We start from the raw sequence: 26,241 nt of genomic DNA on the forward strand, positions 1-26,241 counted from the left end.
GCTTTTAGACAGTACAGCCACTGGGTATTTCACTTATAGCAATTATTTAGCAAGTTTATATGCAATACATGAACTAGAAAAAAGATAATGACTTAAAATGTTGTTTGTGTTTTAGCTGCAGCGCAATTTTATTTTCTGCAACGTGTGAGGCAACCTGACCTGAACCATTTCGACTACAAGTACCTGCTGGAAGGTTTATTTTACCATACAATACCACCTTTATTTATAAAGCACTTTAACATAAAACCAGAGTTCACAAAGTGCTGTACATGCTAATAGCATAAGTAAAGAAAATTAAAATGAGATAATTTAAGATAAAATAAATAACTAAAAAACTAAAATAAATTGAAACATGTTAAAACAAATTGAGTCAACCCCTCTAATCAATGCCAAAGTCTTCAGCGAATAAATATGTTTTAAGAAGACTTTTAAATTCAGAAAGAGAAGAGGCCTGCCTAACATGCAAGGGTAGATCATTCCACAACTTTGGAGCAACTACAGCAAAAGCACGATCACCTTTAAATTTATACTTAGTTTTCGGTACCTTAAGGAGCTGCTGATTGGCGGACCTAAGGGAACGGGCAGGTGTATATGGTTGTAGTAGCTCCGAGAGGTAGGGGGGGGACAGCCCCCCCCCTACCTCTTTTTAGATTTAAAAGCAAATAAGAGAATTTTAAAAACAATCCTAAAATGTACAGGTAGCCAGTGGAGTGAAATTAAAGAAGCGATTTATTGATTTATTAATTTTGCACAAAGCTTCATGCTCAGGCCATGTTTAAGTTGGATGTCAAATGTCTCACTTCTCTTTACTTTTTGACTCTGCCAATCATCTGGGTCCGCCGTGTATCGCAAATCCCAGTGGGAAGTAGGGAGACAGACAAAGCATTACAAATACATCCTAGTAAGCTAGTGAGCTAGTGGTCAACACTGCATGTAAATAAATGCAGTCAAATCACTAAAGGAAAATATATAATTCTCAAGGTTCTTATTTTTCTTCAAAATAGACCAAATGATTTTCGCATTTGTCTCCAGAAGAAAAAAAGAGCGAGCCAGCTCTGAGAGGGGGAGTCACCTCTCGGGGAGCTGTCATCAAACATCAACATGTTCACCTCTTATGATCTTGTAAAAAAAGTCCCTCCCATCTCTCCATGCCTTCACGCATCGCTTCTTCCAAAGCCGGAAAAAAACAGCATTTTAAGTGCGCCAGCTTGTCCTCTCAGAAGGGGAGTGGAAGAAAAATCTGGCTAACCCCATCTGTCCGAGCTCGCTTGTGTCTGGGGTTCAAGGAGGACTGTGATCAAAATCAAAATCCAGTCATCACAAAGACCTTAAATCTTGACACTCAAACACTGAAGTGGGTAACGTGTATGAAATGGAAGGGGCATTAATGGGCTGACCCCAAACACGGTGCGGCGCTGAAATGATCGCTGGATAAAACACAGTGAGAGCGATTTGTCTCACCGCCCAATGAGTGCACACACAGGCAAAGGGTCTATGTTAATAATTACTCTGGCTCAATATGAATGAAGGTGGCGATGACCCCATAATGATCTTCTTAAATTACACTCTTTTACCTAACCTTAGTCTGCCCACACCAAATTCCACTCGGACTCATTCTTTTGTATTCCAGCATCGTCCCACGTCATCCATTACTGAAGCTTGGGTGGCTTAATGGGAGACACTGAGACATCTATGCAGAAATAATGACTACTGACAGCGATTGCAAATGGCACATGCTGAGGGAGGGGGTCTATATACCTCTGTTACAAACTTGCATGTTCATGTGTTTGTTTGTGCAGGTGCTGTATCTTTTTATTAGGGGTGGGGGAAAAAATGGATACTGTGTAGCATGGTGATATTTTGTTTGCTAATAATGTATGGATACAGGGACAGCAGAAATTGATATTTTGTTACAAAAAAGGTTTTTGTGCTCTGACTTCAGAGCATGTTGATCCTTTTTCTGAGCAAGAATCCTGACATTCCTTCACTGTCCAAATGTGTTTAACTTGTTTTTGGCAGCAATAAACATGACAGTTTACTTATTTTAATTTAAGACGTGTTTTATTTTAATGAAGTTTAAAACTTTTTTATTTAATGTAAAATTATATTTTGTTTTAATTTACTTTCAAATTCTTCAGTTGCTGAAGGGGCTGCATAGTTTTCATAAACTGCATAGTTCAGAATAGCTATAATTGTACCAGATGGTTGATTCAGTTAAGTTGGACTAGACTGTAATACAAACCGTTCAGTTTGTCAACAATAAAACTGAAATGAGAGAAAGACTGAGTGCGAGACTTTGATATTAGAGAAAATGAATATTGATAAAGTTTACCTTTATGTACAGAATCTGAATATCGCAAAATATTTTAAAAAATTGCAATAATATCGTATCGTGCGTTAAGTATTGTGATAATATCGTATCGTGGGATGTATGGTGATTCCCACCTCTACTTTTTATGTTAATTTAGCTGTGCCAGGGCACTGCTCCGATTGGTGCGTGGATACACTGCCCTGACGTGACTGGTTCCAGCTGGAAGACCCGCCCATTAAAAGGAGGCTGGAGCGCTACAGCGGGAGAGGTCCTCGCGTTTCTCCTCATGACCCAGCAGTATTCCTGTGGCAGCCGCTGGCTGCAGAGCCGCTTAAAAGTTGTGGAAGTGGAGTGGGTAGGGGTGAGCTGCCGTTTCTTTTGATCACCCGTTTTCTCCTGTTTTGACTTCGTTAAGGAGGTCAGACTGTCTTTATTTTTGACTTTGTTTTGGTAAGGTCAGGGGTGCGGGATTTGTGTAGATTTGTTTTGTTTATTGTTTTGGCCTTGGCTCACCCTGAAGTGTTGACACTCCCGTTTTGGTTCCTTTTCTCACATTGTAAATAAATCACATTGTAACTAACGGATTTGTTTCCTGTGGCTGCTTGGGTCTTGGGGGGGAAGCGAGTGCCTCACTCATGATTAGGGATGGGTATCGTTTAGGTTTTATCCGATACCGGTGCCAAACCGGTACTTTTGAAACAGTGCCGGTGCTTAAACGGTGCTTAAAGAATGGAGAACACAAAATTGGTCCAAAAACCTCTCATGTTCAGCTGTTTTTTTGTAAAAAGATAACAATGTTAGCCTTTTCTGCAGCTATGGGGCATATATGGTATCACTCTTGGCTGGAAGCAGCTTAATCAATGGAAAAAACACAAACTTTGTCCAAAAACCTCTCATGTTTAACTGTTTTCCACTTTTTCTTTGGTCATTTTAGCCTCATTTTTAATCTGTAGCTCTGCTCTAAAAGAACGTACGTACCTGGACCCGCCTACTGTCCTCGGAAACGTAAAATGATTGGCTAGAATTCAAAGTGTATCACATCTCAGGGGGAAAAAAAGCACCGAAATAAAGCACCGTAATGTGCGCTGCTTTTCGGTCTGGTTACTACCGTTTATGTCAGAACCGGTGCCATCATGGCACCGGATACCGGTACCCATCCCTACTCATGTTATTGCCTGGCCCTAGACGGGTCGTAACAATCTCTATTTCCAAGTTTTCTGAATCTTTAATTAACATTTTCCTACAATAGAAAGGCAGTGAAATTACTGCTTGGATGAAAACTGGTATACTTGTACAAAAAAGCTGTTTCAGGTGAATATGTAGGATTACTGACAACCATATCATGTGGCTTTTGTATTTCTACTATGCAATAAAACTGCAAGGTCCCCTCTGAAAGTAAGATCTGACACATCCTTCTGTGCCCCAGATAGAACAGCGAAGTGATGGAACGAGGCTAGTTTTCATCTTTCATTTTTATGTAAGACTTTGCGTGCTGCAGGCAGCCAAACTGCTTCAGAATCCTGACTTTAGCACGCATACAAACCTGATATCTTCTGAAACAGAACAGATAGACAAAGCAAACTCTTTCATGTCTTGAGCTGGTAATTGCAAATTGATGTAAAATAAAAAAGTAGAACCAATTGCTTTAGTCGTGTGATAAGACCCGGCAAAGTCAAGGGGGCACCCATAAACTCAGCCGCGATAAGGAAGAGTATGAATCTGCAAGCAGAGAGAAGAGCAATAATCTCCGTTACGTTTACACAGACTGTCAGCCAGTCAGCTATCCTGATACTGTACGAGTGAAGGAGCTTCTCTGCTGGGAGAATATCAGAGTGTGTTGTGAGCACACCTCACGCACATCAAATAAGAGTCGAGCTCAAATTGGATCAGACATAACGAGAGCACTGCAACAAGCTGCTCTGATGAAGATCTCATTTTCACTCTGAAAACAACAAGATAGGCGTCTATTTCAAATTACAACAAACAGTCTAATACTTCGGCTGATGGTCTGAATTTTACATTATACACCACATAAAGTTGCCCCATTAAAGTATAACAAGAAGACGTTAGGCACTCACAAACAATTGTCTAGCGACTCTGTACTTCTTGTGCTGATGCATTTCTGTCCAGGAAGCTGCAATGTGTCGCATTTTTCAGTTGAGTTATAGCACAGCAGTAATCTGCTAAATAAATCAGATACAAACAATAATGTTTAAGGTATAAATCTGTCTCTCATTTGACACGGCTGTATAAATAAAGTAATAAGAGTGTGTTCCTTTTTGCATGTTAAAGCCCTGCTGTGGCTGTGTCCTGGGCTCATTACCATTCAGGCAGTGAACCCCTGAGTCCCTGACCCAAATTCAAGATGACACATTTAAAATACACACATTCAAACGCAATCTGCTGCTCATATTTTCAAGCCATTGTGGTGCAGTCGCATGGTGCGTCTTGGGTCTCTAAATGTTGCTTAGAGATGGGAAGGAGATAGATGAGTTGAAACAAGCTCTTGAGGAATCTATGAGGGTTGATTGAGTGGATTTATGGTGGGAAAAGAAGTCAGTCCTATTGAATCAACTCAGGTAGAAGCCCTGGGGAAATTGATTTTAGAGCCAGTCATTGATGTATTTTCAGAGCACTGGTGATGATCTCTGGAGAATGAAGACGCAGAAGACTGCAGAATGACTTGGACTTAACTACAGGTTAGTCAGACGTATTTAAACGCGACCGTTTCACAGAGAAATCTACTTTTTCAAGGAAAAACAAACTACTTAAAACACAGTGCACACATTGTGTTTGCACAGAGCCTATAGACCTTTAGTTAGTTTTCGTTTCCCAGTCTGTTAATTCAAAATAAGAAAGGTAATCTCTGAGAATGTCATTTGCTCTAAGAAGTGAAACAAAATGAGCTTCCTTAACACAGCTTTGTGTGTGTGTGTGTGTGTGTGTGTGTGTGTGTTTATTGGGGGGAAGTGAAAAACACTGGTTTCACTGTAATTTGCCTTTAAATGTCAGACAATTTTGACTAGCAAGCTACGGTGCTGTGCAGTCATCAACCACTCATCTTTAATATTTTACTAGGAAAACGAGAAAACTGTTGTAGCTATTTATAGAAATGTGCAAAAATAAATATAAATATTTTTTACTGTTCTGAAACTCTGAACACACTTCAGTGTGTGTTTTTCTACCTGCTCTTACTGCATTTTCAGTGTGTTTGAGATTATTGTCATTGCATTTAGGGCTGCCACAAATGATTATTTTGATAGTCGACTAGTCACCGATTATTTTTGCGATTAGTCGACTAATCAGATCATCATCCATTGGACGTAAAACGTACAGCTTATTGCACCAGCAGCATCTGCTCTTATATAACTATCATTAGCTTACAGCTTTAAGTGTTTAAGGTATGTGCTAACTAAAAATAAAGACAAGATGATAGTTTATTAAATTTTAATGAAATTTGCAGATTGTTTCGGTGAAGTTTAATAAACTCCTTGCTATCTAAAATATAACAGGACACCGGAGTAAATTCTGGAGCATCTCACACTTCTGATAATCAGCTGTCTGCTTGATGTTTACTCAGCTGTGTAAAAACTATAACTTTAATCTCAGCCAAACCGATTTACTCAGGAACAAATAAAATACTAAAAAAAGCCAAACAATAACATTTTTAAGTTATCTAAGTAACTTATATATCATGTTTAACCTGAGTAGCGAAAGACGGCGGTGGGTTTGAAAACGCTTTGCCGGGAGTCCGGTGTTCTCACGGCTCTAGTTAGCCTAGCCCCCGGCTAGCTATCGAGCTAGTGGGTAACAGATGTCTCCGAAAACGTCGGAGCGCTTTTGAAAATATGTGGTGTCTTGATAAACTGAGCAGATATTTGAGGTTTACACAGCTACATTCTCGCCTGAAAACATGTTAAACATTTATTTTGTGACCCAGAAAGAATAATAAGAGTAATATTAAAACTAACTAGCTGCCGCCATTGTTGGAAACTGAGCTGGGCTGCACTATGAATTCTGGGACACAGCTTCTTCTTCTTCGGGGTTTAACGGCAGCTGGCATCCTTGTACATGCAGTGCTGCCATCTTCTGTTTCAGTCCGTTATTACACTCTTAAATCCTACTACTTATTCCTGCGTCTTTTGTGATCTTACAAAGCTTCAAACGACGCGTCGACTATTAAATCAGTCGTCGACGATTTTGATAGTCGACTAATTGTGGCAGCCCTAATTGCATTGTCTATTACATACTTGCAGTAGGTGCTGCATCGTGGATCAACATCTGACAGCACGTTTCTGTTTCACAGTTCAATCATTTTTGACAAGAAGCACAGCCCCAAACCACGACAGAGCCTCTGCTGTTGTACCCTTTAGCTGAGTTCCTCCTTACATACGGACAATAATGTGAACAAAACCTGTTCGTACTGTGCATTTGCTGTAGATAATTTTTAACGCTTGCCACTTTTCCAGTTTCCTTTTAAAAAGGAAACGCTGCAGAGATATGCTGGTCTTCAGCTGGTATCAAATCAAAATGCTATGCAGGCATGTACAATAACAAAGGGCCTAAAGATCCAATTTCTTTGCGAAATTGTTTGTTGTGCAGTCACAACATCCCTTTTTCCACTTGAATATTCACAGGCCAGTATTAGGTGGCTTATCCTATAAAAAAGGTCAGGTATGAGGTGCTGGACTGAAAAGGAATGAAAACGTCCAAAGAAAAACTTTGGAAGAACATCCGAAGGTTTGAAAACTTTACAACTTTTTTAAGCAATAATCTCCAACAGTGAAATTTTACTCACTGTCAGAAAAGCATAACAAAAGTGATATTAAGGTAATTTAAATGAGGAGATATCTGGCACACACAGCGACTGCAAAAGCTCAAACTCTAATAACAGAGCCCAGTGTCTGTTTTATTGTTTCGCTTCTATACTGAATCCCTGCAAGTGCACAGATGTTACAAACTGTCACTACATGATATGTAAAATGTTCAAAAGCTGAAAAGCTACAATGATTGTTTGCTTTTTCCTGCACAAATTTAATCTGACTCATGCAGTTTTTCACAACGGCTTGCTTGATAACACAATCTCTGAGCCTTAACTTGCATGTGAAATGTGAAATCATTCAACGCTGCAAAACTGAATGGAAAGGCTCGCTTTTGTTGATATTGCTGTTCAAGGTATCTATTCACCGTCAATGCACAGAGAACAGATGCGACGCTTTGTCTGCTTTCAAAAGATAAAGCAGACAAAAAGGACCCGTTTGATCAATAACCCAAATACACGACCTGTTATGGTATTTTCTGTGTCACAGTTCAGTAACATCAACACATTACTGACTACACAAACAGGGAGCTATGTTCTCTACTGCCCGAGGTGCACGACGTGGCACATAGTCATTACAAAAGATCTCGTCTATGTATGCAGAACTAATGACACTCCTGTTGTCCCCTTGCTGTCCTACTCCATATCTTCATATCTCTTGTATACTGTGTTGGGGAGAGCAGGATATCTGTGTTTAATGTGCAAAACGGAGGAAAAAATAAATTTTTTTAATTCATGGAGATTGCATAGTTGAGCCTGATGAGATTTTATACCAGCTACCTCATCGGTGACACAAATGGGAATGAGATTGTGTTTTTATCTTGCCTGAAATGAGTGGTTAGCTGTGACAGGTTAAGTCTCTACGCTCTTTCTACACTTCCGGCATCTGTGAAGGATACTAATGTGAATGATGGAGGGAACAGAAGATAGATGGCGTGTACCAGCAATTGTGGAAGTCAGTAAACTGCAATTTGTGTGCCAAGCAGTTACTGTTCTGTCATTTGTTTCTGCAATGTTGACCTGTCACTACAAGTCAGCGCCAAACAGCTGAGACTAAGGCTATGTCCACACGTACCCGGGTATTTTTGAAAACGCAGATTTTTCTATGCGTTTGCACCTTTCGTCCACACGTAAACTGCGTTTTTGGTCACTGAAAACGGAGATTTTTAAAAACTCCGGCCAGGGTGGATATTTTCTAAAACTCAGTTTTTGCATTTACGTGTGGACGAGAAAAACGCAGAAAATGCAGCGTCAAAGGTGTGCACCTTTTTTGACGTCACACTGTGCGCCACGTTATTGTTTCGGTGAAATGAATTTCTACAATACTGTTACTGTTAATTGTACTCTCTGCAGTGTTTAAATACTTACATATACACACACAGTTACTGTCCCTCCACACATACGACTCGGTTCTGCTTCTATGCCCCAGCTTTGTTTACTTTTTCCCGCCGAGGCTTCTAGACTTCTGATTGGCCAACATTTCTACACGGTTAGGAATATAGCGCCACCTGCTGCTTTGGCATGTTCCTAGCAGCGTTTTCCTTCATTTCTGCCTTTACGTGTGGACGGGATTATTTTTTTAAAATGAAAACAAAAAATCTCCGTTTTCAAAAATACCCGTGTACGTGTGGACATAGCCTAACAACTGGACAAAAACTACACCTGCAGCCCTATCGCTTTAAGCAAACATCAACTATTACATGTAATCTCTCCACAAGAAAGACTCGTACCGCTTCATATAAAAAGAATGGCATTTACATGTTTACTGTGAAGGATGGAGGGAACAGAAGATAGATGGCGTGTACCAGCAATTGTGGAAGTCAGTAAACTGCAATTTGTGTGCCAAGCAGTTACTGTTCTGTCATTTGTGTCTGCAATGTTGACCTGTCACTACAAGTCAGCGTCAAACAGCTGAGACTAAAAACTGGACAAAAACTACACCTGCAGCCCCGTCGCTTTAACCCTTTAAAGCGGGTCGGAGCGGACACGCTCCATTTTGCGTAACTATTTTTAAATCCCGGTAGCTCTGCAACCACATAAGCTAGCGCAATAATTGTTTTTGCATATGAAACTGGAGAAGTTGTACTTACATCTTATGCCATCAGCTTGTCCTCGGTCACAGTTTCCTTCCACATATAGCTTTGCAAAAACTGCATAAAAAGCACTTGCAGCAACAAAAACATAATATTCCAGAAACACACTTTGCCGATCTGATCAGCTGTTCATAACACTTCCTACGTCCATCAGCACGAACTATCGCATGTCCGCCATGACCTGCCCAAAACCGGAAGTGACGTCATTTTGCGGAAATGTAGTTTTTTACCATCGGGGCCTCATGAGCCTATACTGGTGTTTTTAAAAGTTATCTTTGACTTTATGACTTTCTGTGTCGTTTCTGGGATGCTTAGGACTCATATTGCACTGCTGGAAATAGTTTATTTTGATGCATATGCTGCTTTTTTTCAAATTTGCATTATAATATTTATTTTTGTTTTTCCTGCAGTATGTGAAAATTGGTGTATTTCAAAAATAAAACTATGAAGACACTCAAAATAAATTTCCTGTGGTGGGAAACTATTTTGTGCAACTTTTTTGTATTTACAGTTTTGAGGGATAAGCCTCTTAAATTTCTCTAACTAGAAATATATGTTAAAAAAACAAAAACAATTTTCATTTTTTTTGTAGTTTATTGCACTTTTTTGCAATTTATGTAATTAATATGCACTTAATGCAGACATATTATTAAAATCTGGGATATAATGGTTGTATTGATGTATAGCAACTTGAAATGCTCCCAAAAATGGCTCCACAACATGTAAAAATATAATATAAGCTCTGGCGGACTTGGTTCTATGGTAGGTCTTAAAGGGTTAAGTAAACCGAGTAGCAAACATCAACTATTACATGTAATCTCTCCACAAGAAAGACTCGTACCGCTTCATATAAAAAGAATGGCATTTACATGTTTTGTGAAGCAGGTTTATTCCACATTCCCTATATTAGGTTGCTGACTCTGTAATAAAATGTAGCCTTTTTTTTAGCTACTTGTGTGTTATAATCACCAACCAACAGTACTAAGTGATTGGTTAAGAACCTCAATTCCCATGGAAAGGCAATACCTACCGACTGCATCCAAGCGTAAAATGCACCTCAAAATCTCCCGCTCTATTACCTTGCCCCCCTAGAGTGAAACACAGTAGCTCCATTCCCCAGCTGATCTGCAACAAGAGCTAATGAGCTCAGCGGCTCTACACAACACGGCCGGGAAATCGAAACAGCCTGTGTGAGAGAGAGAGACGTGTAAATGAGAGTGATCTCCCTAGACGATCTGCTGGACAAAGGCAGGCATATGGAGATATTTACCAAGCAGGTCAGCCAGTGTGAATCAAGCCCCAGGGATCTACAGGGGATGCTAATTACAAGACTCCAAATAATTAAAATGCACATGTGATGTTCTTTATGTAAATGCCACAGGGAAACTGACAGGCCAGCTTGCAGGCTGCACATTTTAGCCATGACACATCTGTTGATATCCAAGCATGTTATACAGCATGAATGCCTGATATATAAGATGAATAATTTGTAATCGGTTGTATTGATAAGCGAAACGACACTGATACATACAACATAAAATTAATATTTGGAGGTGTAAGATTTCAAAACACACACTGGCCAAGATTGATACTGCTTTCTGCCACTTTAACGCCGCCGTCGATTCAAAAAACAGTTTCTCATTCAACTCTCATCTGTTTTCCTGTGCCCAAATCCTTGTTTCACCTGGCAGTGACTGATGGAGTTCAGCTGTGCGACTTGTGAAAAAGAGGAAGAAAACGAAAAGTCTTTTGCAACACAAGCTCTCGAGCTATTAAAAATTACTGAGCTTTTCATGTGCCGATATGGAGAATGAAAAATAGGCACGCTGCTTCAGCCCCTCAGACTGAAACCTCAGGGGGTTCCAGTCTGAGTAAGCAAAGGGACAGCTTGTGTGAGTTCAACAAAACCAAATAAAAACGTGTCAGTACGCTTATATTCACACTTCTAACAAACCACCTGGAGTCTGTCAATACTGCTTCTCTTTGTAGCATCAAAGCGCGAGCATATATGAAACCTTACGTGTCAAATTCGGCGATTAAATCGATAGGAAAACGAATCTTCTGTTGCTTTGGACCAAATGGTTTAGAAATCCTACAGCGATCCCCTAAGTAAGCACAAGAATTCATGAATGCTAAACACATTTCTCCGCTAACAAAGGAGTAGCTTTGATACTAGAACCCCTCTTGTACTTGTAGGACAAGACTGCTGAACTGACAGTTTCCCTTTAAATATGAATATCAAATAAAGCTCTACTTTTTGATACGGTGTGATAATGCCAGAGCTCAGATTTAGCATACAACCTACTATATCTTAAACAATTAGAATAAGCTTGAGAGCAATGCTGTTGTAATGTGTTGGACTAAATCCTCGGGGAGAGTCGAGAGCGTTTACTGTGAGTTCAGAGAACACATTGCACAGTTAAGGCTAAAATCCTCGCTCCGAGCAAGAACACAAACACCGATATGTTCTCAAGGCTGACACCAATAGGGCTTAATGCCAAGCATCTTATCGGGATGGTCAAACAGACCTTGAGAGCATGTGTGCTGGAGAACAACAGATCGTCTTGCCGACTAAACCCCAGACTTTGTCACACGTGGTAGCACCACAATGCCCATTTGCTTTGATGATATTGGCTTTAGCGTAGAAGGAAACTGCGCTTATGAACCGCACAACCCAATACTGCGTTAATCTGCCTGAAACTCCCCCCTGCAGCTCAGACTCTTCTAATCCTAATAAGGAAGAGAAGCCAGATGGTCGCGAACAACTGCTGGGGGGCCTGAGGATGAGTGAATGTATGGAGATGTCTGGAGTGCCTGTCACTGTTTACCTTGTGTTTTAAGTTACTAGTGTAAGCTCCGTGAAGTGGCCTGTGTGTGTGCACGGCAAATGTGCTCATGCACAGTTAAAAAGAAGAGACCCCCGCTGCACCTGGTGTCAGGTTACCGCAGCTTGCAGTTCCCCTTTCAGTCCTGAGACGAGATGTCAGAACTTAAGAGGCACGCCGCTCTACCGGCTTCGGTAACCGTACGATTCCTGGAGTGTCAGATGCAGAGTGGCGCAGTCCCAGGGGTCTCGAGATACATCGTACCTCTCACCCTCGCCCCTCCGTTCTCTCGTACTCCGGCACCCCTTTCTGACCCTTCAGTGACAAGCGAACCTTTTATTTACAGCGCCACTAACCTTCAAATTGGTGCAGCCTGAAAATCCGGAGTGCCAGTCAAGTAATCTGTCACGTGGAGCTACACTGAGACCTTGCAGCCACATGCTGCATCCTCACTCCCACCCTTCTCCCATGAGACACTGATTAAACTCCTATTAAAATGATTGTGTAGTAGGAGGAAAACAAGAGTATCAATCTGCCGCAGCAATAGATTGGAATGTGTATGGTGGGCATTCATTAAGTGAACATTATCAGAGTAAAAATTCAATTATTTCGCAGCAGGGTATAAGTTGTGCTGAGAAAGTTCCACACTTAAGTTCTCTCTCTCTCACATACACACACACACTTATGGTCACACACAAAGAGGACGCTCCACTCGCACTGAAGAGAGTGCATTTACAGCTCTCTATCTTTTACACGCTTTTACAGTCACTATAATGCATCAAGGTCAACAAGCTAAGTTTCACATGAATCTAAGTCTAGTTTTCACCCACTTGTTAATGCAAAAGCTGATTATTAGTAGCAAGGTTTGTTTGCAGAGCACAAAGTGTCCCTGGAAGAAACCTGGTGAATTAACACTTTCATTCATGCTTTTGTTTCATTCATTTCTCCTGTGATGAGCATAAGGACCAAGTGGATACGGCCTCAGCTAAGCTGACCTTTACTCATGTACTCAGGCAGCTTTTGATCTATCATTTGAGATGAGCAGGCTGGAACTGACATACAGCTGACATAGCCATTGTATCAATGTGAAGTCAAATACAGCTTTGAAATATAATATCCAAGTAAAAGGTCCAAGAAAAGCACTGCAAATTCACAAAAACTATTATTATAAACGCGACTTCTTATGTCTGATATTGGTTTATACAAATCTGCATATAAACACATATGTTGATCAGGAAAGCGATGAGTTATGTATAGCCTCTTTGGTAATATAAGAAGAGGTCAGACTTTAGTTTCATCTAACGACTGCCCCGAATAGCCTGTAATTTGTGCCAAATTGTAACATTTAATCATAAATAAATAACAAACTTTGTTTGGCTATTAATTAACACGATGTAAAAGAGTAAGAGCAGCAATTCAAACGGCATTTTGTTTCCCTAGCCGATTTATAATTTAATTTTTTGAAATTAATTAAACACAGTATTCGCTATTAAATGAGCTCCATCTGTTTCAATAAAGCTTTCAGTATGGAAAAACATGCATTATGCTGTAATGAAAAACAGCTGATCGATCACTCATGCACCCACAAATCAATTTGGGAAACTGCTCTAAAATGCCTTAACTCTAACAGTGGTGATGTCAATACAGATACTGACCGAGTTGAGAATGGGTGCTCACATAAGGCTAATAATGACTCCATCATCAAATAAGCTTTTTTTGACCCTATCATCCCCTAAAACAAATATTAGCATCATTAGTTGGGTATATATACCTCACACCCGCCTCTATGGACCTGCACATGATCTCAGACTAAGATGAAGCTGCAGCCTTCAAGGTCTGAGCCGTCCATTTTTCTACATATAAATTTGACAGTGACGTAGATTTCAGCTTGTGTGGTGCATGTTTGTGTATACATGTGTTAGCGCAGCTGGCCTCCAGTTAATTCCCACTCTGTTGTCCCAGTTAGCTGGGCTATCAACCCACATGACATGGTGGGTTGATTCCCCAGTGTTGAGATGTTTTTACGCTTCACGCTTCAATGCATTCACACAAAAGGCTTGGCCTCATAACCCATAAGCCCGATAATCCAGTCTGTAAACATTCAAGGGATGCCCACTTTTACCATAAATGCCCATGCTTGGTTACACTGGAGACCACCACATGCTGGCCAGGTTACTACAATTCTAGTGATATTGTATGCGATAGAATTTATTTTATTAAACTTAATAAAGTCTGTTGACAATTTATCATACCGTGAGCCAAGAGGAATGACGATCCATCAGATCAATTTCGACTATCGCTGACCAACTCAGCTAAAATCCCTTTGCCATCATTGTGCAGCTCATCTGTGGAAATGCCCTGCAGGAGGATATAGTCTTTCCCTTGCATACCAAAAGCAGCATTGCAGCTTCATGTTCACTGTAAATCATGCGACCATGTGAGAGACTGACTTTACTGACCCCCAGGACCTTTTTCCACCAACCCCCACCCGAACCGAAAGGAATAAAAAAACAAAACAAAAGGAGACCTGGTGCAAAGCCACGGAAACTGTCATGACATCCAGGAATAGCAACATGCACAGAGTAACACGCATAAACACCCTGATGTAATTAGAGACGCATGACTGCCCTGACAGCCATCATTTTGTCAGAAAGTAACGTCTCCTGATGAACATTTTGAATAACTTATCACACGCATATGATGTGGCTAACGACAAGTAGTGAATCACTCGAGTCAGAATCACTTTGGCAGCATCATCTTTTAAGATGCTCAGAATTTGCATCAATCGCATCAAGTAAGAGGAGAAGAAAACATAAAGCCACTTACCCAGAAGATGAGATTGAAGATGAACATCATATACTTCAAGCAGCAGAGGCAGCCTCTTGCCATGTTGCACTTCTTAAATTCTAAAAGGAACACAAAGGATAGATCCAGGTAAAAGACTATGTATTTGCTGCCTTTGGGTGAGCTGTACTTGTTGTTAGTCTTGTCTCCCGCGCTGGTGTCAGCTGCAGCTCCGGTCTGCCCCTGCTGCGTGTTTTTGCGTGGCCCCGTGGAGCCGTAGAAAGCGCCGGCAGTGAAGCCGCGGCCACCGAAAGGGCGGCCAGACGTGGAGGCTTGAGCAAAATCGGACTCGCGGCTGTCTACAGAAGGGCTACGGTGAATGGCTGACTCCTCACTGCTGGACTTCTCCATACTCTAGGGCTGCAGCTGCTGATGAGGGGCTCTCTGACACACAGTCTACCATAGTCTCAGAGATGACAGGACAGAACAACTTGCCCTCCAAATCTTCACTGCTTCACCTTCTGAAGCAATAAAGGATAAAATCCACACAGCAACACTACATCCACCTGAAACCCCGGATGGATGAAAAGGTCTCCTGTGTAGAACTGAACTGCTCAGGCACCTCTGGCAGGTTTAAGTGTCCTCTGCTTGGTGAAGCTCTCTTGCTGTGATAATCCTAAAGTAGAAGTGCAGAAGGTTCCCGTGAGGAGCATTACCCTCGCCTTATGACAGGACTGTCTTTCTGTGAAGAAGTTAAAGCACTTGTTCTATCCTCTCCTGTAATATCACTCTCCTCCTGCGCGTCTTAATGCTGCGCCCGGCTGCTGCGGTGGGAGTGAAACCCCCGAGAGTCTCAGCTGCTCCACTTCCACGTTCTCTTGCTGACCTGGTAACTTTGACTCCCCCTGTCCCTCCTCTCCTCTTTTCACTGCCCCGTGCCTGTTCAGTCCTCTTGTCTATGTGTGCTGATGCTCTTCCCTGGGTCTATCTCACTCTCTGTTTCTTTCTGATTGTGCCAGTATCGCTCTTTCTCTTTGCCCGTCTACTCTAGTGTACCATTCTTTGCTCAGCCCCTCTGCTCTGCCCGTGCTCTGCTCTCCCAATAGGAGTGCACTGGCTGATGTGCTATTATCGGCAGACGCAACTAACGGGCATTCCCTATCTCCCAACAAGAGCACTCACCTCCTCCCCCAATTCTCTCTCCCTCCCTCTTGCTTCCTCCTGCTCTCTCTCTGCTCATTCAGTCCCTTCCCACTGCTGAGCAGGCAACCAATGCAGCAGCTGCAGCCAGACCGCAGCTCCTCCTCTCCACTCCCCGCGTCTTTATTAAGCCCATCACTGTGGCTGCTTTGACTAAACATGTTCAGCAGTTTCATATCCATCAGGGGAATTGAGAGGCCATAGATAACAACAACAAAATAAACACACACACACACACGCAGAAATCAAACATGAAGATAATTGCAGATGAGTAAGGAGTTGAGGAGTAGCAGGGTTAAGGGATGTGAGGTGAAAATTTCTGGCAGTCTCTTTTGCATATGAAAAGCTTCGCGCATCAGTATGCTGATGACACTGACACCTGTGATTTCACACATACCAGAGAAGCTTCTCATTCTGCTTTAATCTGTAACTTTACTCATTAACGTTGCCATAAATAAACTGTAGTTAAATCTGACATATTTTTTTCTTTCTGAAAAAACTAGCTTGAAATAGCAGCCAGTCCCCACTGGAGTGATTATTGCATATCCCATGGGTGGTGGCGACAGTACTGGGGTCCAGTTTGATCATACTCTTACTCTGTTATTCGTCACTGCACTCCTCACGTCCATGTAAGGGGACGCCAATTATCTGGCAACATCCAGGCTCTGGAATTATGGCACCATCTCAAGCATGGATAGAGGCTTTGAGACGGTGAACACTTTCCAATGCAAAGCCGGGGTGAAACGCACAAGAGCCCTGCTGACTCACACACTAAGCTAACAAGACATTATAAAGCTTCGATTAGAAAGTGTTCCACACAGCTAAAAGTTCAGGATTCTCTGCAGTAAATGGAGGGTAACTGGCAATTATAAGAATACAAGATAATAAAAATATGCACAAGATAATTATCTGTCTGTTCATATGAATGTGAGAACGTTTGTCCTCTTCTGAACATAACAGCTAATGTAACCGTTTAATTTTTCTTATCAGCTGTAAGAATCGACTTTTTGTTTTCTCTCCAAAATGAAGCAGCAGAGGGAACATTGTTTGGTAATTGTTGCCTCTCGGCAGAATAGTGATAATGGGTCACCCTGCAGACATATGGAGGGAGAGTTTTAACTCAGTGGTCTTAGGCTACGTCCACACGTACCCAGGTATTTTTGAAAACGCAGATTTTTTCTATGCGTTCGCACCTTTCATCCACACGTAAACGGCGTTTTCGGTCACTGAAAACGGAGATTTCTAAAAACTCCGGCCAGGGTGGATATTTTCTAAAACTCCGTTTTTGCCTGTACATGTGGACAGAAAAACGGAGAAAACGCAGGGTCAAAGATGTGCGCCTTTTTTGACGTCACACTGTGCGCCACGTTATTGTTTCGGTTAAATGAATTTCTACAATACTGTTACTGTTAATTGTACTCTCTGCAGTGTTTAAATACTTACATATACACACACAGTTACTGTCCCTCCACACATACGACTCGGTTCTGCTTCTATGCCCCATCTTTGTTTACTTTTTCCCGCTGAGGCTTCTAGACTTCTGATTGGCCAACATTTCTACACGGTTAGGAATATAGCGCCACCTGCTGCTTTGGCATGTCCTAGCAGCGTTTTCCTTCATTTCTGCCTTTATGTGTGGACGGGATTATTTTTTTAAAACGAAAACGGAAAATCTCCGTTTTCAAAAATACCCGTGTACGTGTGGACATAGCCTAAAAGTTAAATCTAGAAATACCCAGTTAACAAAGACAAGATTATCCTTGCCTTCAGCTGTTTCACTGCTGGTGGGGAATTATCTGCCTTGAGGAAGCACGTTTATAAATACAGAGAATTAATGCAAATTATGGCTTCATGGCTTCGACAGCAATTGTAATTATGATGGTTGAAAATTCTGGAAAAAAAACACTTAAATTTTGGTAACAACGGGATCACATTGGAAAGAGATCGAAAGTAAACGGCCACTTATAGTTTTATTACTAATCCTATCATTACCAATGTAGCCGTTTGACATTTAAGCACTGGGGTAATAAGGAATGAAGTTCCTCAGTAACAGCATGTGCACATTGCTCAAGACTTATATTGGACCTGTCACAACTATTGGACCTGAAAAATGTTTATTCGTGGACGTGGTTTCTCAGAGCTGCGGGTTCCTGCAGCAAACAACCTCAGAGTGGTCACTTTGGCTGCTAACAGGTTGCCATAATTGCCTGTAGTTTTTTACGTTTGTCTGCAAATATTCCCTAATAAGCTGTTAAATGGAGAAGGTTTCCTTAAAAATAAAACTTGAGCCTCAGTGCTGCACCCACCATAGCTGCACTTTTTACTTTGAAGGCAAACGTCTCCTCTAAGGTGAGTTATGGTCTTAGCAGTTTTTCCCAGCGCCCACTAACCACTCTCAACTGGAATACTCATGTTTTCCCTTACGCGAGTGGTTGCCAAATAGACACAGTCTTAAAGCCTGGGGCCTTATTTAATTGACCTTACATTTTCACCACAATTGTCACACATGCAAAAAGATGGACAAGTTAAGGTCACATGGTTAGTGGTCCCGTGTCTCCCTGTGAGTAATCACAGGGAATTCATTAACCATCAAATACCCTTTAGCCATCTTCAAAGTGTTACCAGAAATGACAAAACTGCATTGACAAATATGACTCTACCTAAAAGAAATAATAATTACCCCGTGTGTAAGGAAAATGTTTGATATTTTTTGGAAATGTGATCACAGAGTTTCATGTCTCGACATTGACTATAAGGCTACACCTAAAACAATGGAAACTAAGACTTCTTTTTATCCTCAATTTCCTCATTTGACTTCACGAGAAAGCAAGTAACCACGCGAAAGACTTAAAGTAAAGCTTATAAAATGTGTACGGAAAACGCAAAGAGTAACATTTATCTATCACATATCACAAATCTATCAGGGCTCTGTGGGGCTCTCACTGCATATCTTGCTGACACTTCCAAGTAGCCAAGTAGTAGGACAAACCCAGGCCTACACAGATTCAGCTGAAGAATTTTTGCTGTGTTTTGTTAAGGGGTAGAGCAAGACACAAAGCTCGAGACTCCAGAGAAATGGACATCTGTGGGATGACACAAAGGAGTTGAAGCTTGAAGAGAAGATGAAAAATATGCAGAGCAGCAGCCGAGTAGACCAGAGCAGAGAGGCTGCGTTTAGATAGAGGAGCTGAGTGGGATGAGATTGCATTCAAACATTCTCTGTAGCGCTCAGTAAATCTGGCAGCTCCTTAAACATATGTATGTATGTTTCAAAGGCAGGACTGAAGAGATTAGAGATCACAGGGAACAATTATAGAACTCTGAGAGCTCAGCGGGAAACGCTTTACAAAACAAAATGAGACACAAATGCTATGAACAAATAATGACTCATTGTTGGTATCACGATTGTGTAAACCAATACCTCGAATACTGAAGTCCTTAAAATATTAGTCAAAGAAATACTAATGAATACCAAAAATTCTTTCATCAAATTAGACGCTCATTTTCAGCAGTTTCAATACTAACAGCACCGTCTGTGCCTCCTCCAGCCCCTCCTCACTCACTAGCAGCTGAAGTAGTTGATGTTCACAATGGTGAAGAACACTTTAAGAGGATTTTGTGAAGCGATAACGCTCCTGCTTTCATACAAATGAATCTGCTCACACATTCAGCTTTTCCATTAACATCAGACGTCTCTTAAGTCATCATTAAGGCAGCAGCTATCGGCTACGGATAATAATAAAATGATAATGTTAATGCTGGAGCTAGACAACAAACGTCATTGTCCCTGTCGATCTATAATTTAAAAGCTAAGGCTAATTTAACAGGATGAGACAGTTATTTGTGTCTAAAAAGTGCTTCTCTTGTTTCTCAGAGTGAATCCTTGGCCGATTGTGACCCCAGCCCATTTTCACACCTTGTCTCCTGTGATTAGGCAGAGGATCAATAGGGAATCCATGACCCTACTGGGGACCCTGTTTAAGCCCCATAGGGCTTAAAATCTGGGACTCAGTTGCTCTTAGAACAAAAGAAGCTTCTCAGATTAGAGGTGAGACGTCTTCAAGGAAACTGTAGACGCTTTTCTTTCCAGGCTCTTTAGACTATGACCGAGAACCTTCACAGACATGGTTATGTTAGTCTATTTTTCTGCGCTGCATTAGTCAGCTTAAAAATAAGTTCATCATTGATGTTATTGTTTGTAGTATTCTAATTTTTTTGGTATGTTTTTTTTAATTTACATTTTTCACCATAGTTTTGAAAATGGTATTGAGTATTTTCCTGGTTACTGCTATCAAGTTTGACATTTAGTAGACAATAGGTGCATTTTCCCAAAAACATCTTTTAACATAGAAATAGTAGGTGGTACACTTATTGAAAAAAAGCCCTGTGGACAGCTACAGGTACCTTGGTGTTCATCTGAACAACAAACTGGACTCATAACTCAGACGCCCTCTACAGGAAAGGGCAGAGCAGGCTGTACCTGCTGCGGAGACTCAGCTCGTTTGGAGTGGAGGGCCCACTCCTGAAGACCTTCTATGACTCTGTGGTGGCCTCAGCCATCTTTTATGGTGTGGTCTGCTGGGGCGGCAGCATCTCTGCCGGGGACAGGAAGAGACCGAACAGGCTGATCCGAAGGGCCAGCTCTGTTCTAGGATGCCCTCTGGACCCAGTGGAGGTGGTGAGTGACAGGAGAATGGTGGCTAAGCAACATCTCCCACCTCATGCAGGAGACTGTGACAGCACTGAGCAGCTCCTTCAGTGGGAGACTGCAGCACCCACGGTGTGGGACGGAGAGATTTCGCAGGTCTTTCCTCCCCACTGCTGTCAGACTCCACAACAAAGACTTTAACTGATCAAACACATCCACACATGTGCAATAATCTTTTCTGGCATCGTTGTATTTTTACTCAGTTGTATATAGCATTTGTATTCTATTTTTATCTTATTGTATATTTTATTCGATTTTATTCTACTGTATATAGTATTTTATTTTATTCTATTCTGTACAGTTGTGTACTGTATTTATTCCTGGACACTTAAATTTGCATGTGATTAAGATCAGTCGTAACATTATTGTATTCTAATTTTTGCTTCATAACTTTTGCACTGTCCACTTCCTGCTGTGACAAAACAATCTTATCTTATCTTAAACAAAGACCTGCACAATGCAAATCGCAAACACTTAAATTGCAGCCACTGACTCCATCTTAAAATGTTGTTGTTGAAGCTACTCAGCAGTGAATTTATGGTATTATTCTCAAATGTTTGTATATTCGTGTAATATCAGAGATAATGTATGCATATCTTCATGATCTTTGTTGTTTATTTCAGCTTAACTGTGGTTTTATTCATTCTGTATTCTCTAAAATATAGACATTTGCCTCCCAGTGATGTCCTAGTAAAAGCAGAATATTAAAAAGGGATATTCCCTTATGTGTTGCACATTTTTATAAACAAATAACTACTGAAAATCAGTGAGTAATACATACCAACATTTTGCTACTATAATGAGTCTAACATGCAGTAGACTGGATCTGCTGGGTAATCATCTATCTATAACCTGCAACCTGAAGTTTGAAGGTACACATTGGTTCTCCTGAGTGGACAGGGTGACTGGAAATGAGCAGAAACTTGTTTTAAGTGATCATCTTTATCATATAAGGAAAACTGCCTACGCTTATGTGAATAGTCTCATTGAGGATAACGACAATCCTCAGAAAAAGAGGAAACCGTTAATGTTTTCACGAGTATATGAAACGTATGACGTTTGATCCCACAGCTTAACTCTTGTGTTCTAGACAGCACTCTCCATCATTACCAAATGAGGGAGATTTATTGTGCAAATGGCAGTCAATTCATCCAGCAGGCAGCAGTGCAGAAAGCCGAAACCCTTTGAAACTATTCTGATGAACTATTTTGGCCTAACACTTTGGGCCAGATTTACTAAGTAGTATAAGTTAACATGCAATGGAAAAAATTACATGAATGGCTTGAATTTAGAGATACAGATGCAGCAAGATCTTTTAAACAAAGGTAAATACAATCTACCAAAAGCAGCATAAATTAGCAGAGCAAATATGACCAGACCTGGTGAGAAATCAATCTACTATCAATCAAAATAACACATCTGATGACAGGTTTTGTTTCTGGAAACAGCATAGCAATTCAGATCAATGTGAGGCAAATGAAGGAGAATCTATATGTTCTGATGTAAGGGCAGTGTTGGGGAGTAACGGAATACATGTACCGCCGTTAAGTATTTAAAATACAAAATATGAGTAACTGTATTCCGTTACAGTTACCGTTTAAAAAGGTGGTATTTAGAATACAGTTACTTTGTTGAAATAAATGGATTACACGGCGGTACTTCCCTGTTTCATATTGTGGCGGGTCAGGACTGTTTGGGTTTTGTTTGACAGCTACGTTCTGTTGTTCCAGGCGGCAGCGTTACGGTTGCCATGGTTACAGGGTTATGCGCTCTCTCTGCGTGTTTCCTGGGTGAGAGAGCGCCTGTTGTTGTTGTGCTAAGCTAATAGGCAGAATGCTACAGGTATAGCTCTAAAGAATGTAGCATCATAGGCAGTGTAGTCCGTGCTGCAGGGAGAATGGACTGCTGTACCCGTTATGTGTCTGTGAGCGAGGGAGGGAGAAAAAGGAAAAGTATGAGCTGTCATCGAGCAAAAACGGGAGCTGGAAGCATGTAAATATAATAATAACCACTGCAGCCAAGAAGAGAGCCTGACGAGCCCAGTTGTAAGTAAGCTATTAAGACTCGACTGTACACCGTGTTCGTGTTTTCCTCCAAAAACAATAAGTTCTGTTGGAGCAGCCTTTCAACGCCTCTCTCTGTCTCTGCTAGCAAAGTTGACCCAGACAACAAAGTAAAGCTAGTTTTTGGCTACGAGCCGACACAGAACCCACTGTATTAGCCAGAGGTCCCTTTACTACGGTTCGGAGCCGCGGACCTTCAGTAACAGTAATAAATCACAGCAATAGTACATTCATGTAGTTGTAAACAGCATGATAATATATTAAGTAATCCAAAGTATTCAGAATACGTTACTCTCATTGAGTAACATAATGGAATACGTTACAGAATACATTTTGGGGCATGTATTCTGTAATCTGTAATGGAATACATTTTAAAAGTAACCTTCCCAACACTGTGTAAGGGTGAACCCTACTATAGGAACTGATAAAGACCATGTGAGGTCTTGAAGGATGGAGCAGTCATCCTCTCAATAAATCCCGTTTTCTACTTCAGCTGTCAGAATATCCAGAGAAGTGCTGCTTTATTACAAGCCCATCATGTAAACCTGCAATCTGTATGTAACAGCAAACCCATATAATGTGTAGAAAAACAGAAGAAAGCATTATCATGTGCATAAGTGCTCATCTACAGTAGCTCTCGATTTTACTCCATATGGTTTGAAGCTGCACGTATTTATGAAAGTCAAAGGAAAGAATCTGACTGAGATCTGAGCAATCAGTCTCTGCAAATAGAAATTCAGATAATCATCTAAGTACTTCAAATCTCTGCGAGTCACATTATTAGCTACATGTATTCAGAGAGACATTTCACATTATGTATTAAATCTGATACTAGAGAGAAACGCACAGCGGTGAATAAAGGTATGCAGACGTGTTCTCTGCAGCTTTCAGCGTAAAAATGTTACTAGAAACCGAAAACATTGCAGACCGCTGTGCAAACTATAAAAAAGTAATTTGGTTGTCTTAATTTGATTTATAACTTGTATGTGTCTGGCAAAGAGGAGAAATATGGCAATGGCAATCTGCTCAAAACATCTGTGATGAGGACTCAAGAGCTACAGGACAGGCCCAAGGCTTTGGCACGACACTCACAAAGTATTTACCCATTTATTTGTTCATTCTCTTAACATCTCCCTCAGTCATTCAGTCCCAAAAATATCCTTATTTTTCTTTCTTTAATCTCAAAAGTAGTTTTTAATGCAAAAAGAAGACCCTATTTTCCTTGTATTTATCACCTTAGCTTAGCACTTCCAGTTTTGCACTTTTATTACTTACCAATTTCACTGACCTCTTTTATCACTAAACTAGCAGCTAATTAAAATCTATCTCCATTAGTATATTAAGCCTTGTGAGAGAACTCTTTATTGCAAATGCAGTAAAAAAATAAGTGAAAATATCTAAAAAGAAATTAAATTTTGCATTCCAACAACTTCAACAACATCAGCTAAAACTGGAGCCAAACTCAGTGGCTCAGTGATGTACAACAGAAGGAGAAGACGGAAAGAATTTAAAGTAATAAGATATCAATGCCACTTGGTGTGTAGCTTAGCGATTTGTATTACAAGCTGAAAAAAGCATTTTTTGATAAGGCGTCTTCTAGATGCAGTTTATCTGTGAAGCTTGGGGGAAATGGCAGAGTAGTGCGTATGAAATGTGAATCAGTTTGAGCGAATGTTTCTGACATCATTACACACGACGGTGTCTTTGTGTGCGCCGCTTTGGACTTCTGTTTGTTTTCCTAAGATTTTATATGAAGTGAAATTAACATTTTTTTCCTGTTGATTGTTCTTTGGTTACATGCAAATATCATTTGTTTGTCATGCTACAGAATGCTTGAGCAAAAAGCCCATTAATCAAAGCGTAATTGTTTTCTCCATCATGAATTCATTAAATACTGTAGAAATCTAGCAAAAATGAAAGAGCCTGGTTGCTTTTAACACAAATGAGATAATCACACTTGGACATTTGAGATAAGGGAAACATACAGTGTGAGGTGTTTTTGGCTTTTATCATTGTTACGGCTCTAGCAGGACTTCCTTTGAAGTTGACCTTGTGTGGGTGTGTCCTGCCGTCTCTCCTGCCTTAGGTGCTACGTTTTTTTTGTACAGCTGACTCCCATCAGCAATTAAGAATACTTAAGGCAATTAAGAATACTTAAGAATACTTAAGGCCAGAGAAAGGTAAACTCTACTGCCAGAGAGTCTTGTTGGGTTGCAGCTAGTGAGCTGTGTGTATGGTGCTTGATTGCTCATGTTCTGCAGAAAGGAGTGTGTTTTGGTGATGAACCCTTTTTGACTCACTTTTCATTTTACTGACGAACACTTGAGTTTTGTTGTTTTCTTTCTAGTGGCTTGTCCGACTCTTTTAGTTTAGTTTTTAATAGAAAAATTAATAAAACCCTTTAACTTAACCATTTTGCCTCCCTGTCTCCTTTTTTCCACTTGGGCAGTTTGGTTACGTTGCCTCACCCCCTGGACCTTTTTAGGTGATGTAACAAATGGGGGCTTGTCCGGGATTTGAAACCAGGATCTCTCACACCCCAAGCAACAATCATACTCCTGGACCTTTATCGGGGAAAGTAACAATCATACAGACTTTGGTTATATTCACCAGTCTGCAGATTAAATGCGATTTAAATTTGGGGCACTGTAAGAACAATTTGTTGTATTTTAACATATAGTTAGGCCCATACGTATGTCGATTGTGATACAGTTTTTTTCCTCCTCACCAACACAGTTTATTTTAAAACAATTGATTAGAATGTGATTGAAGCTCCTTGAATTAGACTTTCAACTTCTTGAGGTATTACCAGGTTACTTAGTATTATATTACATTAAGTGTTAGGATTTACAGCCAAATTTACGGACCCGTGTAATTGTTCGAATCTTCCTTTAGGTTCCAAAACCAAAAATCTAGACCCACTATTTTAGGGAAATTAATGAACAGAATACCGTCTTTCATGGGGAAGCGTTTTAGATGTTTTTGATATCTTGCCACTGAACGTCTCTGATTCAGTAACTGAAATTGAATTATGACAATTACAAGCCCAGTCACAAGGTCATTTCACTCATGACAGCAAACCAAAAATAAAACGGTGGTTCTAATAAAATTCCCTGAACCACTAAGAGAATGAGAGAATTTCAAAAACAAAGGGTTGGGTGTAACTGATGGCTTCTGTAAGACTGTTGCTTTTTACAAGGTGTCACAAAAGTCCACAACACAATTAATGGCTCTAATTTAACTTTGATCATATTACGCAAGGATTTAATGCTACATACCTTTGATCAGTCAATATGAAACCATATCAGACCTGCAGACATCACATGTAACAGGACGTGATCCTGGTGTGAATTTATGATCAAGGCCCGGATATAAAGAGAGGATTAAAACTACAAATAGTTACGCCTCACACAGTATGTCTCTGTGGCCCGTAGAGCC

At 40.6% G+C, this 26,241-nt stretch overlaps 1 protein-coding gene and 1 long non-coding RNA gene across 3 annotated transcripts in view; both read right to left on the bottom strand.

The window, feature by feature from the left end:
- The window catches only part of LOC146515877 (uncharacterized), a 331,877-nt gene that overhangs the window by 176,799 nt on the left and 128,837 nt on the right, over positions 1-26,241 (bottom strand). The window lies entirely within an intron of this gene.
- The window catches only part of tspan9a (tetraspanin 9a), a 222,220-nt gene that overhangs the window by 67,062 nt on the left and 128,917 nt on the right, over positions 1-26,241 (bottom strand). Inside the window, exon 3 of one of the 2 annotated variants that reach the window (XM_085165093.1) lies at positions 14,875-14,954. In XM_085165093.1, the coding sequence (XP_085021219.1) occupies positions 14,875-14,937 (63 nt within the window). In that variant the 5' untranslated portion in view covers positions 14,938-14,954. Of the gene's footprint in view, positions 1-14,874; positions 17,413-26,241 lie in introns of those variants that run through there. The other variant, XM_085165092.1, reaches the window with a different exon arrangement.

The sequence above is a fragment of the Neolamprologus multifasciatus genome, chromosome 7 (genome assembly GCF_963576455.1).
Source record: "Neolamprologus multifasciatus chromosome 7, fNeoMul1.2, whole genome shotgun sequence".
NCBI classification, from domain to species: domain Eukaryota; kingdom Metazoa; phylum Chordata; class Actinopteri; order Cichliformes; family Cichlidae; genus Neolamprologus; species Neolamprologus multifasciatus.